The sequence below is a fragment of the Diabrotica undecimpunctata genome, chromosome 6 (genome assembly GCF_040954645.1).
Source record: "Diabrotica undecimpunctata isolate CICGRU chromosome 6, icDiaUnde3, whole genome shotgun sequence".
NCBI lineage: Eukaryota > Metazoa > Arthropoda > Insecta > Coleoptera > Chrysomelidae > Diabrotica > Diabrotica undecimpunctata.
The window spans coordinates 135,287,024-135,303,525 of record NC_092808.1 but is presented as its reverse complement, the minus strand read 5'-3'; the positions used below and the strand labels follow the sequence as shown (position 1 = coordinate 135,303,525).

Genomic DNA, 16,502 nt, shown 5'->3' with positions numbered 1-16,502 from the left:
GGTTTTGTTTACTTTTACTGCACGTCGAATTTGAATGAGGTGTAGGTAACTTATTCGTGATTAATTTTTTTAACTTCTTTTTTCACTAACGTTTGTATCTTTCAACTCTTCTTTATACTTTGATAGTTTTGATTTAATAATTTTAGTATTTAATGTCATCTATAGTACAATATATATATATATATATATATATATATATATATATATATATATATATATATATATATTGTACTGTTATATACTTACTCTTAGACTTTTTCTCTCTTTTCGTTTTTGCCTTTTGTTCTCCATTCGTGTCTACAACTAAGAGGCATGTCGCAAGTATTGCGACAAGTGTGTAGGAAAGCTTCATTCTGAAACAAAATAAGCAATTAGACAACTATTATTTAATATAGACATTAAAACGGATTGAAACGAGGTTACTATTGCTATTTAGGAAATGTTAAATACAAGTGTGCAATTTTATTTTGGCTGTAATTTGATTTACCTTTTTAGCAATTACTGTGGTAATTTCAAACTATTATTTTTTTTTTAATATTAAGGTAATTGAATAAAGTGTGTCAAATCTTTTATATTTGTAGGAGATATAAAATGTGGTGTTATTTATTTTATTAAAATTACAGCAGCTTATAAAAGAAATATGGACACAGAAATCGCTCCCCAATTATTGGAATATTGGAATACTTTGCATCATACACAAAAGGAGATATCTTTGAATGCTATAACCACAGAGGAATTAGCTTATAAATGCAGCGTATAAAATATTTTCCACAGTTCTATGCCACCGTATGGCACCATATGCAGAATAAATAATAGGAAAATACCAGGCTGGTTTCAGAGGTGGTAAATCCACAATTTATCAGATTGTAACCCTGAGACAAATTTTAGAAAAAAATTGGAATATGGCCTAGATTCTCATCACATATTTATAAACTAAAACGCAAAAATAATCATCTCACATTAAAAAAAACCACTTGGCATGAAAATTTGAAAAAATATACCAGTTGACCGAAAGGATGAAGAATATATCATTGCAAAAGTGTCGGAAGATATTATTGTACTTATTTAAACAAATAGCAGGAGCATATAAAACCTGACAATCTGTATAACCAAATTTCTAAAAAAACAAATAAACTAGGTATACCAAATGTACTTTATAAGATAATGACTACTACTTATCTAAAATAATAATAAAGGAACATTAATCCTGATAATTAGTTACCATACACTCATCTAAAATGTAATTATGAAATTCTTTCATGCAATGTACATCACATTCATAATGTTTATCTAATATCGTCAGTGTGGTAGAAAGAAATTTTTAAAGTTAAGATTTTTGGCTACTTCGAAATACACTGCTTGTTTTATGAACAAAAGGGGTAAAATCGAACTTAATCTCACAATTAATTACACCAGTGATGAACAGATGAAGAAAGTTCTCTGCAATTTAACCTTGAACTTACATCTCCGACTCAAAATCCTTAATTGTTATGTGTTTTCTGTTCTTATGTATGGAGCAGAGGCAGGGACACTCACTGATGCGTCTTGCAGACGGTTGCAGTCTTTAGAGATGTGGTGCTATCGTCGCATACTCAGAATATTATATGTACATCATATAACTAACGACGCAGTAATGCAACGTTTACAAAAAGAACCTGAAGTCTTGAAATCCATTAAAGAAAGAAAGTTAGCATACTTCGGACATATAGTGAGAAATGAAAATAAATACAGAATCCTACTATTGATATTAGAAGGGAAAATAGAAGGAAATAGAGGACCAGGACGCCGCCGAATATCCTGGCTTAAGAATTTGAGACAGTGGACAGGTATGACCACCACAGACCTATTTCAAACAGCTGCTAATAAAATACGATAAGCCATTGTGGTAGCCAACATCCATAGAGGATAGGCACTAGCAGAAAAAGAAGAATGACATCTTGTTATATACTCACCAAGTCACCAATTAGGAAGTGAGCGACATATTAACTTTTAGAATAATTCCTTGAAATATGTATTTTTTCAACAAAAAATTTCATCTTAATTCTCCATTTTTGAAACAGTACAAAATTTTTATGATCGTTTTTATCACGAAATCTCAACCATGAACTTGCAAGCATATCTGGTGGTCTGATAAGTAACCGTCTTCGCCGATTAGGACTTTGTTATCTCAAAAAACAAAAGAAAAGCTAGATATATATTATGGCACTAATGCTCCTTCAGACTCACTACAAATTTTGGCTCCGTGAATTTCGTAATGACATTATCGTACCATACGTAGTAAAATAATTTGCTATCAAGAATCTTCGAGTAGCATCAGCGTTCTATAAACACTATGTTACTCGAACTTCCACAGTCCTGATAGATTATTGGCGAGGCCGTTTATGAGGTAAAGCCGCGTTTACACGATGACAATTGGCGAGACAATTGTCATCACGTGGTTGCGGATTGTCGGAGGCCAGTCCAGTTGAACGAGAAGATGTTTATACGGGGCTAACTATTGCCATGGCAGTAAACAGCTAAAATATGGCCGACTGCTCGTCATCTGTTGTGCCCGGTGATGGAACTGGCAAAAAACAAGACAGCACTACTGGCCTACACCGTTCACACAGCGCCAATTGTCGCGACAATTGAAATTTCGAGTGGTGGGGGGGCTCACTGGGCGCAGCTCATTGTCCTCAGTCTACTCCCGGGGACAACTGAATTTTGGGCCAATCGTGAGGGCAGTTGGCAAGGCAATTGGCCTGAAGTATTTAGACGAAGACAATAATTTCATGTCAGTCAGTTGTCTTCTGAGAATTGTCTCGCCAATTGTCATCGTGTAAACGCGGCTTTAGAACCGCAAGAAAGATAGAGCAAAATAACAAAAAAGAAAGGGGAAGAGAATAGCTATTAAAAAAAAGGCGTCACTGTTTTTATACATACAAAAAATTGCTTGGGTACCGTTTCTACATTTTGACCGAAATAATATCGCCAATATCGATACTCTTAGAAAATTTAAAAATAAATACTGTAACGGGATCTTTGGCGACAATATGTCAATATCTTTAAATTTGATTATTTAGAATATTTCAAAACAGACCGTAATGGCATTTTATGATATTACTAAAGCGGTAAGCTTTTTAAAAGGTTTATTGAAGGTAGTTGAACATACGTAATAGTTGTTTTATTAATACGACTTAAAATGATTTCTTAAGAAATACTTACAAAAAAAATAAACAATGTATTAAGTGTTATATAAAATTTAGTAAACTACGAGAAAGCATTCAATACCAGAAGCCAGCAGAAAATGTTAAAAGCAATAACAAAATGTCGAATAGACCATCGCTACTTTAGCATAATTTTAATATATCTACCAAAATACCACAGCTAGCGTAAGACTATCAGAACAAGAAACAAATAAATTATGTATATATTAAGGAGTATACCAAGAAGACACCTTCTCTCCAAAGCTATTCACGATGCTTTTAGAATAATCTTGTAAGAAGGCAGATCTGAACGCGTATGGTATCAACTTAAATGAAGAGAAGCTCAGTCATTTGAGATTTGCAGATGACACCGTCCTTATAGCTGATCGTATAGATGAGGAACCACGTCCTTGGAGGTCGGACTAAAAGAACAAGACGGAAATAACGACTAATCAGGTGCTAAATAGAAATATTGCTGTTAATGGAAGGGATATTGTGTAGACTGCATCGTATAATTCGGTTGGGCAGAGATAATCAGACATGTGAGCTCAATCGTTGCATAGGATTAGCCTGGGCAGCGTTTGGTAAATTAAACTGTATTTAAATCGTACCTACCCATATGCCTCAAAAGGAAAATTGTCGATCAATTTGTATTACCTGTACTCACTTACAGAGCGGAACCATTAACATTTACAAAAAAGGTAGTGAATACGATTCGCGTAAGTCAAAGAGCTATGGAGCACCAGATGTTAGATGTTCCTCTGTGATACCGAATCTCAAATGAAGAAATACGTCTTAGAACAAAAACAACAGACACTATCGAAAAAATCGCGTCGCTAAAATTGGCCAGGACACCTCGCCAGATTATCAGACAACCGATGGACAAAACGTATTTTCGAGTAGAGATCAAGACAAGAAGTTCGACGGAGCAGAGGATGCTCAACACAGGAACTCAACAAGAAAGAAAACCCCGCAACACTATTTGTAGTGTCTCTTATCCCTTTCTACTTCCAGCATTCAAGAATACAGCTTTTTAAAATCGAGAGAAATTATGAAGGAATAAAAAAGTGAGTTTTAGCTTAGTGGGGAGTAAAATTTTTTCTCGATTTAAGAAGAACGAAACTAGAAGGATTAACAACAAACGCATAAGATAAATTATGGAAATAAGACGTAATATTAGAGATGACTTATCAACAATATAACTTATCTGGTTCGGACATATACAAAGTATGGATGAACAAGGAATGCCAAAGAAAATACTAAAAGGGCAACCATAAGGCAAGAGAAAATGACAATGAAAATGAGAACGTTATAAGCGGACGTGTAGTAGTATCATTACATCTTCCAATTGAAGGAAAAAGAAGAAGATGATGTTGATAAAACGTAAACACGTACAAAACCCGTTTGCGAAGAAGGCAACATTCATTTATATAAAAAGTGTTTCGCTATATACCACCGTAAATAACATTTTATATTTTTAAGTAAGTAATTAAAATATGTTAATAACATTTTTACGTATGACTGTTGTTACACATACGTACCATTAAACAAGAGTAATGGTACGTATATATACCACTACCCCACCTACGCCCTAACATTTTCATTAACATTTTTTTGATAATTAAATGTATATTGGCGTACAAAAATGACAAACCACAAAAATATGTTTTAAACCTGTTAAAATTATCTTGAAAGTGTTAAATAATTTTTTTTATAGTTCTTTTAAGTCTCTATAAGTAATTAATATTTAAAGAAAATAGTGAATTAAAAATAAAAAAGTAATTAAATGAAGTATAGAATGTTTTTAATTAGAAAGATATCTTAGCAAATTAATAATCTTTCTAGTTACGCCTCTGAATGTACATCATAATGTTGTAATTAAAACGTTCACTTCGACTTGATTTTTTTTGAAGATCTTTTGCAAGTGTAAATGATGCTTTCAAAAAATATTCACATTGCAAAATGTAGTATGATGTACTAGGAACTAGTTCTGTAATTTTAGATTAGCATCTCTCGCGTTTATAATTTAAAAAAGTCAGATCGATGTTTAAATAGAGTTAACAATCGATGGCGTTGATGTGAATTGTGGTGCGATTGTAAGAATGACTTGAGATTTTTTAAAGGATATAGGCAATAAATGTAGAGATTTTATCTAAAAGTTTTGTAATTCTTTATAATTCCGCTTATTTTATCGCCAACTTGTACAAATTTATCATTGAGATCTGACTTCCCAATGTTACAATAAACGGAATGGTCGATTTCCTTAATAAAAACCGTACAGATTTTTAGTTAATAGAATATTGACCATAAAAATATATTTACAGAAGAATTAGAAGAGAAATTAAGATGGATACATGGAGAGGACATGGAAAAGAAAAGGTATTGTTTACAAAAAATATATAAGTATACGAAAGCGCTTTTAGGTTAATGAATGTCATAATTTAAAAATCATTTTTAATAGTACAAGATCCCACTGCAGAATCACTACTTTCATAGCGTAGTTAATCAAACTCACAATTTTACATACTTTTAAAATTAGGGGAACACATTGATAATAGGTTGCTAGTCAAAAAGTGGCAGCAATTATTTTTAATTCAATTAATAGTAATTTTTTTTGACACAAATTTTATTTCGTTCTTAATATAAGGTTGCCCCAGAAAAAATGTCGAAAATTAGGGTTTCCAGCTGTTAAAAACGCGAGGTATCAAAGATAAAGTAAAATGAGTTAGGGCGCAACGACACTGGTTTGACAAGTGATAATATGTATATCATTATAATGTATACCTATCGACCACAGCCATTTATCGACGCATGCTTTAAAAACTCACACAACTGACACTTCACACCAATAGCGTTGCTTGCTAGTTTTTTTTTATTTTATCTTTGATAACTCGCGTTTTAACAGCTGGCAACCCTCATTTTCGACCATTTTTTCTCAGGCAAACTTATATCATCATATTAAGAAAACAATTAGCTTTAATTTGATATAAAAAACATACATATACGTCATGAGCAGCGTATTTTACTTAAAAAATTAATTGTTGGTATTAAATATCGATCTCTCATTTGGATGATTGACATCAGGAAAAAATCTTCGTAATGTAGGCACTAAAAAGTTAATCAAAAAATCTAGATAATCCTCACCATCAACTGTGCCCTCCAAGGAGCTGTCTTAAGTCCTTTTCTTTTCAATTTATACACAGCTGACCTACATAAATTAAAGTTGGAAAAATATCCTTTTAAGATCATCCAATATGCAGATGACTTCAGCATTTACTGTGGAACAAAGAAGAGAGATGAAGCTTTTGGATTTTTAATGGATACCTACAACGTTGTAGAAATATGGTTAGAAGAAAATCACCTTCAGCTGTCGGCCACAAAATCAGCAATGACCATTTTCAGTAGACATATAATTCCCAATATCGAAACATTTATAGTAAAACAGCGAGAAATTCCTTTTAAAAAGGTAATTAAATATTTGGGCATTATACTGGATCACAAGCTCACATGGAAATTTCACATAGAATATATGTTAAATAGATGTGAAAAAGGCCTAAACTTTCTGAAAATGACAACAAAAACTTGGTGGGGAACAGATGTTCAGACTTCCTTACTTTTTTATAGAACTTACATTCGCTCTATCATAGATTATGGATGTTGGTTATATGGATCTGCCAGCAAGAACTTACTAAACAAATTAAACATATTTATAAACCAGTGTTTGCGTATCTGTATTGGTGCCATGAAGACAACTCCTATTGAGCCCCTTTATGTTGAAGCACTTGAGCCTCCAATTTCTCTTAGAAGACATTTCTTGGCCGAAAAATTTTTACTGAAAATTAAACACCAGAACACTTTCCTTTATACCGAATTAACAAATTTAAACAATTATGATTTATCGAATAAATATTGGATAAAGAAAAATTCTCCAACCCTATGTGAAGCTCTTAGAGAAAACACAGTTTGTGCTGATGAAGCTATTAATTTAAAATCACACACAGATATAAATGATTTTGAAGCTCTTTTTTATAGCGTTAAATTTATTAAACCAAATTATGTTAACACTGGAAGAGCAAATAACAACATTATAACAAGCATCTTATCCAATTGGGATTACCACAGTACTATCTACACGGATGCCTCCAAATCAGAAGACGGTACAGGATGTGCCTTTTACATCCCCATGGAGAAGGTAGAAAAAATGTTCAAATTAAAAGCAAATATTTCCATATTTAGTGCGGAAGCAATTGCCATATATCAAGCCCTACTTTTTGTTTCTAACAGGGAATCCTCCGTTATTATTGTTTTAGATTCCATGTCAGTTCTCACAGCCATTAACCAACCTTTTTTTCCAACCACATACTCCAATCCCTACATAATATTAATTAAAAAATTAGTTAAACACTTTAAATAAAATTTAAAAAAATGTGATATTTATATGGGCTAAAGCACACAGTGGAATTAAACATAATGAACATGTGGACCAACTAGCCAAATTAAGTATTTATTCAGTGGATACCACAGAATATCTACCCAGTATTTCTGATTTGGTTGCTTCTCGCAAGGCAGTTTTAAAATATAAATGGAGTGATCTATGGTCTGAGTTTTGTTTTACCAACCCAAATAGATACACTTCTTTACACACAACTGTAACTGTTGCACATTGGCACAAAACTTATAATGTCCCTAGGTGTTATATAACAACCATATCTAGGCTTAAATTTGGACATGCTTGTTTTCCTGTTCATCTTGCAAGGATTCATGTGATCGAGAGTAAAAACTGTTTGGAATGTGGAGTAGAAGGTGACCTATATCATGTAATTTTTGGTTGTGCCAAATATAATTTGGAATCCACCTTATTATACAATAATATAGTTCATATTACCGGTAAATCTCCGTTTAACGTTTTATCTGCCCTAGCGACTCAAAATAGATTAATTTACGATTGCATAATCGATTTTTTGACCAAATGTAATATTTTTCTTTAGTTAAAAAAATGTGTTTTTACTTTTTACCTTTGTTTTCTCTCCTTTATATGTTTAATCCTATTTACCGTGGCCTAGTTCTCCTGTGTATGTTATATATTATAATGTCCTGATGGGCCCCTGGACGTGAAGCGAGTGACCCATGTTAATTGTATGTGTTTATGGATATATATGTGTATGTATATATATATTTTTTCTCTTCTTTTTGTTAAATGTTGTACTGATTTCCCAACTTTAAATTTATCTATTTTAGTCTATTCGATTGCAAATTACTCACAAACTTTTTACTGCGCCTAATGAGATTAAAAGATCATGTAACTGGCTATATGGCAAACTGCCGAAGCCATATATAAAAAAAATTTTAGGATATTGCGTGAGTCTCACACACCCAGTGAGGATTTTCTCTGAGTTTGTTAACCGTTCCGTTTAAATGAAACGTCGCTTCATCAGAAAAAACTATTTTGTTTATGGACTGCAAATCTGCGTTCATTCTGCCCATCATCATTTCATATAATCCTTGCCTTCTATCGGGATCATCTTCATTTAACTCCTGAACCAACTGAACTTTGTAAGGGTGGTATTTTTCTTTATGCAAAACTCTCAAAATAAATGATTTACTTACATCATTGACGGCGGCCAGTTTTCGAGTTGTCTTATGCGGATTTTCCTCAATCTCTAGAAGTACATCTAACTTTTTTTCATCAGTAAATTTAACATTTCTACCTGGTTTTTCAATATTTTTTACATGTCCAGTATAACGAAACTTTTTTCAATTTTTTTTTAACTGTAGACTGCGAAACTTGTTGACCAGGGTATTTATTATTAAACATTTCACAAACCTCCTTTTGAGTTATTGTTTTATTACCAAAACCAATTATAATTAAAATTTCTACTCTTTTAGTCTTGGACAAATGAGCCATAATTAAATTTAATACGAGCACAAATATTATACTGACGTCTTTTAGTAACTTTAAATACCTAAATGACAGCGGCCTACTAGATTCATATCAATTGTTTATTTGGCTTTTCGACTAATATTTTATTATTTTCAAAGTTTTTCCCTAATGTTTAGCAGAACAGATACGAAAATACCTGATTATTTCTAAAGTATATTTTAATAGACCAGGCAATACTGCTGGTTTAAAAGTTAGGATAACGGAAGAAACTAACAAAATAACCCCCGAGGTAATACAAAATGTTGTACGAGAATTCCAAAATCGCCTCGGTTATTGTCAAGAAGTGAATAATGGTGCTCAAGTTGAACATTTAATTTAATTGTAAAAATCAATTTTCTCAGTTATGATTGCACAAACTCAAAAAACTTTATATTGCTGAACAGAGGATCAAAATCCCTTTCTAACAAGGTGCCACATGACTCCCTTTGTTATTTAAAATTTTCGAGGAGGTGGTTATAATTCAAAGGGGGTGTTGGAAGGGGATAATATTTTCATACTAACGCTAAAAATGAATTTATTCCATACATATGGAACGCATGGGATAATACATCTTCTATAATATGTTCTTATAATGGCATCTGTTTTGTGCATGTTTTGTAGAATACTGTGCCGGCATTCGGCAAAAAAAACTTATAAAAAAGCAGTAATTAAAATCAAAAATAATTAACTCATTAGTCGCTACATCTTTTGCATAAAATAAGGTATATAAATTAGTTTTTATGATGCGTAGAATTCTTCTAATGGACATTTTTTAAAAGGTTAAGAAAAATTGCGGCGCCGTATTTGGTAAAAGAGCGCAGCAGCTGTTGTCCTTTTTTTAGATAATAAATTCCTCTTTACAATTCCAATGTACAAACGTGTGATAATGGTTATATGTGGCCTTTGGGTAATAAAAATGTTAATGTTCGTTGATTTAAGTTTATATAAATAAATAAATACCATAGATGATGTGAAATCTTGACAATATTAATCATGTATCGATCATTTCCAAAGTAGGTTATTTAATGTACGTGTTATTATAAATTTATAACACAAATTTGAATATGATTATGTTGAATGGTAAAAATAGCAATGCATTATCCTTCTACATCAAACATATACAAGAAGTAGCTGTAGACCTTAAAATAATGTGTTTCCGACAGGAAGCGTCCTGTCTCCAATAATTTTTAACATCTATACCAATAACCAACTTTAACCGCAAGAAGCTTTTTATACGGTGATGATCTGGTATTGGTGGTACAGGCAAAGGATTTCGGGACCGTAGAACGTTCCCTTAGCGTCGCGCTTGATAAATTTACAAAATACTATTAAGAAAACGACCTTAAATCCAATCCAACTAAATCTCAGATATCAGATTTTTATCTAAGAATTAGATAGGCCCAAAAAGGGAGGAAGTAGAAATAGAGCACATTTTCTACCCTGAAATACGGGAACTCATAAAAATGAAAGCGAAAGTAAAACCTAGGAACAGCATACTCCAGAAGCTAATGGAAAGTAAATGTGGTACATGTCCTAGCGTCTTGAGAACGACGACAAGACACTGTGTTTTTTTAACTGCTGTGTATGCGTGCCTCGTTTGGAATAGACCTGCCCACACCAAACTAGTTGATACTGCGCTAAATAAGACATTCATGATAGTAACGGAATACTTAAAACCGACGCAACTCTACAATCTATATAAAGCAGCGGGTTTTGCAGATCCCATAACACGCAGGAATGTAGAAGAGTACATAGAGAAAATTAAGCAAATCACGGATGACCTATATAGAGCTCAATCACCATAAAAGCGACTAAAATCCAGGATAAACTGCCCTAATATATTCCTCTTTCTTAGGTTCAATGGACCAGCCAATCTCTAGACTTTGAAACAGTATAGCATTTGAAATTTATTGGAATCCCCTCGTATATGTGTTAATAGAAATCCCCTTATATATGCATTACAATAACGAAGAATGTTTTCAATGTTTCTTAGTTCGTATCCTTCAATTTAAAACCCAAATAATCTTTCGTTCTTTTTAGGTCGCCGCCGTCGATAATAAATCATTTTATTGTTTGTTTATGTCACAGGCGCAAATTTCTTCGATATTTCTTTGTCCAAACCGCCCGATATTGCGTTTTCAAATTAAGAATTTACGTCTTAATTTCCGTTGTCTTGTTTATGTGTCTTAAACCCAAAGTGTTTTGTTTATTCCAACTTTTGCGATTAATTTTTTAAGATAATTTATGTCAAATTTGAAATGTTCCTCGTTGTTCGTCTTTTATGTTTATGAAAAATATGTAAAATATAGTAGCAGTTTAATGGTTCAGTTACAGTTTTAAGTGAGTTTTGAAATGTTGCCATTGTATCCAGTTGTACCTTTTCCTGTTTTTAAGAAGCCAAGTCCAGTTTAGTTTCCAAGGTTTGTGTTCCAGTGACCCATTTTCCTTTTTGTTCGTGTGTCAGAGAGTCCCAGCCATTGTTGAGTTTTTAAGAAGTCCAGTTTACAGCGCAAGTGTAATTTTTGTGAAATCCAGGTAACTTTCAAATTTTAAAGTAAAGACAGACATTTTTTTAATAATAAGAATTTGCTTTCATAACACAAAAGATTTGTAATAATTAATAAATTGTAAAATTTTAGGGTTTGACTTTAGCTGTCAATTTATTTGTTCAGTTTTTTTTTATTTAATGTTAACTCACGACAGCTCGTTTTATTATTTTTGATTTTAGTTTGTTTTATTAAAAAAGAAGATTAATCTCTGTGCGGTAAATTTTGTAAGTTTATAATAGTATCTCCAACTCCTGGAATTTGTAAACAGATGAAACATGTAAGTATTTTTTGTATTTTTGTATTTTGCGACTATTGTTGTATTATTTTTTCACTGTCTATTTTGTAACTGTTTGTGGTGACACAAAAATAAATGTTAAATTTTGTTTCTTAATATTTTGTTTATTCTTTTTTTAACTAACCCTTTTTTTGAGTTTTATTTGAAAAAGATATGTTTTAAATTTCTGATAGTTATTTCCCTAGTTACAACTACTTGTTGTAATAGTTATAATTAGGCACCTTGAAGTGGCGCTCTTTATAAATTACTAGAGGTGTTTCCTGTTTCTTTTTATTTTGTCCCAAGAGATTCATGACCGTTTGTTTCATATTTTTGTAGTTGCCCCAATCCAAACCCCTTTGTCTTTTACTTATCCACGACCCCAGCTCTCCTACCAAAACCTGAGTGCCGTTCGCAGATGTTTCGATTATTTTGCTTGCCCTTCTCCACCCCCAGTAGTTTCTATTCCCCAATATTCTACCCCTGAAATCTTACCCTATGGTAGGCAAAATATTATCGTTACAACAGGAAACACTATGAATAGGATAAAAAATGACAAGATGGGGGAAAATAGACCAAGATTATGTGACTGGAGAAATACAAAATATGGAACATCTTTTACATGCAGAAACTGTCCTCATCGGTGTACCTTTAAATATTTGTGGCTCGCCAACAAAGATGGAACTGATGTAGTCCGATATTGGGCCGGAACTATATGAATCACATGTCCGGACACGATGAAGTAAGTGGGCGTCTGCACTATTACCCATATTACCAAGCATAGACATATAATACAAGATAGATTGACTGCTGCAATACAGTCGCGTTCCCCCAGTGCGACAGAAACTGATGCAAAGCAGTCCCTGCATCTCTGTGTAATGAGTCGGGTTTATCAATCACGTGACTTTCTCATTGGTCGTTTAGGTTGATTTTTCCAAATTCGTTTTATTATGTTGGTTATTCGTTTGATGTCCATCTTGCTTGAATATTTCTGCTGCTGTACCGTTTTCTCCTGAACTCTTGTTATTCTTCAGCTGCTTTAATATTTCCTCTATCTTCTGATTTGATGTTTCGTTTATTTCGGCGTCATTATTGCTTTGCTCCAGTCTGGTTTGTGCAGTTACTGTGCAGTTACTGTGAATACAGTTACTACAAGAAATATCTGATGAACATTTTTATATACATCTGATAATATAATACTTGTATTCTAAATAAAAACATAAAACTGACTTGGTCAAACTAAGCAATACTTATTATAAAATGTCTGTGGATGTATACAATATTACACAAGTGTAAAACGAAGCGAATTGTGGGTAGGGCCACGGAAGCAAAGGTGGCTGTGGTAGGGCATATAATGAAAAAATAGGTAAACAATTGTAGACGCCATGAGTCAAAGGGTTTTAAGATACGTTGCTGTATTGTGTTTGTTTTTATTTGAGTTTAAATTGGCAATATTTATAGAAAAACTATAAATTATTTTGCTATAATCTATATAAATAAGTTGCTATCATCAAGTCCTCGTAGACACTTCGTCTCAGGACCAGCAACTTCATGTGGAGTCATACGTCGCCATGTTGACATATCCACTGTTAGCTTTAACATTTAGGATTCCGAAAACGTTTTGTCTTTATGACATAGCCCGTTTGGGTTTTTAATTTATATACCTTTTATAAAGAATTTTTGCTTAAATGTATTTATAAATTATTTTTTTTTTATATTTCAAGTCATTCTGTTGGAAATGATCCACGTATTCTCCAAACTTCTCTAACTCTTTATCCACGTATTCAGAAAACTTGATATTTCCTTTTTTGTGTTCATTAATTCTGATATTTATCTTTTTTAATGTTGTAGCATTTTAAATTTATTGGAATCCCCTCGTATATGTGTTAATTGAAATCCCCTTATATATGCATTATAATAACGAAGAATTTTTTCAATGTTTCTTAGTTCGTATCCTTCAGTTTAAAACCCATATAATCTTTCTTTCTTTCTTTAGGTCGCCGCCGCCGATAATGAATTATTTTATTGTTTATTTATGTCACAGGCGCAAATTCTTCGATATTTCTTTGTTCAAACCGCCCGATATTGCGTTTTCAAATTAATTTACGTCTTAATTTCCGTTGTGTTTAGTTTATACGCTAAGTGCTTTGTTTGTTCTAACTTATGCGAGCAATTTTTAAAGATAATTTCGTCACTTTCGTTGGAGCCGCGGTGAAAAGCGGTGATCTGATCTCCAACGTCATGTCCAAATTCAATTTGAATTTGCAGTTTTCTGTTTTTGTCCCTGTTCAGGGAAATCTTCGTGTTACGTTATGGAAATCAATTTTAGTAGCAGTTAATCATCTAATTCCACCTGTTCCGGTTGTTTAAGAGGCAGAGTCATAAGTTTTGTGCTCAGTGCCGGCTTCGGCCTCAAATGGTCGATCCAATTTGCAGTGTGAGATCCAGTCCCTTTTGTTCGTGTGTTCGTGTCCAGGATTCAACTCCATCCACGTCAGATTTTCGTTCCAGATTATGGAAATGGTTTCCCTTTGTTCCAGAGTTTCGTTCTTGCAGTTTCAGTCCAGAGATGTAACAAGTTTTAGAGTTATGTGCGAAATAGTGAAATCCAGGTAACATTTTTTTGTGTAAATTTAAAGTAAAGCAGACATTTTTTAAAAAAAGTAATAATTGCTTTCATACAAAAAAGAGTTTGTAATATTTAAAGTAGTAAATTTTATGGTTTGACTTTAGCTGTCAATTTATTTGTTCAGTTTTTTTAATTGTTCAGTTTTTTTAAATTTAATGTTAATTTATGACAGCCCGTTTTAGCATTTTTGATTTGTTTTGTTTTCTTTAAAAGAAAGGTTAGCTTACATGTAAATTTTGTAAGTTTTTGTAGTATCTTCAACTCCTGGAAATTGTAAACAGATGACACATGTAAGTCTTTTTTGTATTTTTGTATTTTGCAGCTATTGTCATTATAATTTTGTATTGTCTTTTTTGAGCGTTCTGGTATTCTTTATGTTTTGTAACTGTTTGTGGTGACACAAAAATAAATGTTAAATTTTGTTTCTAACATCTGTTTATTTTTTTTAACTAACCCTTTTTTTTGAGTTTTTATTTGAAAAAGTTATGTTTTTTATACTTAATAATTATATCTCCAGTTACAACTAGCTGGTTGTAATAGGTATAATTAGGCACCTCAAGTGGCGCCCTATATTAAATTTCTTGAGGTGTTTCCTGTTTCGTTTTGTTTTTGTTTGTCCCAAGAGATTTATGACCCTTTATTTCATTTTTCTGTAGTTGCCCCAATTAAAACCCCCTTGTCTTTTACTTATCCACGACCCCAGCTCTCCTACCAAAGCCTGAGTGCCCGTTCGCACAAGTAGCGATTATTTTGCTTACCCTTCTCCACCCCCATAGTTTCTCTTCCCTCAATTTTCTACCCCTTGTATTCCCCTTCTATGGTAGGCAAAATATATCGTTACAATGTATGATGACAATAATATAATAACAGATCCCCAAGAGGTAGCATGCACTTTTAACACATTTTTTAAAAATGCACCCATTGATATCGTGTCAAAAATTCCAGGTAATACAGTAGACAAAGACAGTCAGTCAATTATTATAGATCATGAAAATTTCTTTCAATTGTACCCATTTACTGGGCAGGAACTGATCGAACTCTTGCAAAGTAAACTTAAAAACAAATCCTCTAGTGGTTTTGACGAGATACCTGCATTTTTGGTGAAAAAAGTTTTACCTTTTATAATCAATCCTTTAACTTATCTCACCAATTTGTCTTTTTGCAAAGGGGATTTTCCTAATTACTTAAAGACAGGCAAAGTAGTCCCATTTTTAAAAAAGGAGACCCAAAACTGGTCAGCAATTATAGGCCTATAACAATTCCCAGTATATTTTCAAAGGTATTTGAGTATGGATATTTAAAGAGATTAAATGGTTATCTAAAAAACAATAATATCATAACTATAAATTAACATGGATTTTAAGAAAATAAATCTACTAATACGGCAGTCCATGCATTTTATGCTTATTTAACCAGTTTGATTGATGCAGGCGAATGTCCTATTGGAATATTTTGTGATCTTAGTAGGGCATTTGACTGTGTCAACCATGAAATATTATTTAAAAAACTAAAACAGGAATTATTATTACAGGAAACTCTTTACAGTGGATTATGTCATTTCTAAACAATAGACAACAATATGTGAGCCTGCAGACGAGGATCGAGGATTGTGTGACCAGTTGTAGATCTAGTCTTGTTACTACAAACATGGGTGTTCCCCAAGGATCTATAATAGGACCAATTCTCTTTGTAGTCTACATTAACGACATCGTAGAAGTGGACAGAGCGGTACGCCATTGTGATAACTCGTTGCATCTTAATGCAGAAAAAACGCAAGTTATACATTTTCACAATAAACAAAAATACTTGGAAAATCTTCAGCTTATTTTTAACAACATGCAAATAGCTACGGTGTCGTCAGGTAAGTTTTTGGGAATAACGATTGACGAAAGTTTGGATTGGAAGTTGCATTGTGGAGCAGTTGTTTCGAAGTTGAGTTCCATTA

At 32.7% G+C, this 16,502-nt stretch overlaps 1 protein-coding gene across 4 annotated transcripts in view; it reads right to left on the bottom strand.

The window, feature by feature from the left end:
- The window catches only part of LOC140443945 (uncharacterized), a 119,501-nt gene that overhangs the window by 47,011 nt on the left and 55,988 nt on the right, over positions 1 to 16,502 (bottom strand). For all 4 annotated transcript variants that reach the window (XM_072535471.1, XM_072535469.1, XM_072535472.1 and 1 more), the window contains exon 2: positions 247 to 353. In XM_072535471.1, coding sequence (XP_072391572.1) covers positions 247 to 352 — 106 coding nt within the window. In that variant the 5' untranslated portion in view covers position 353. The remainder of the gene's footprint in view (positions 1 to 246; positions 354 to 16,502) is intronic.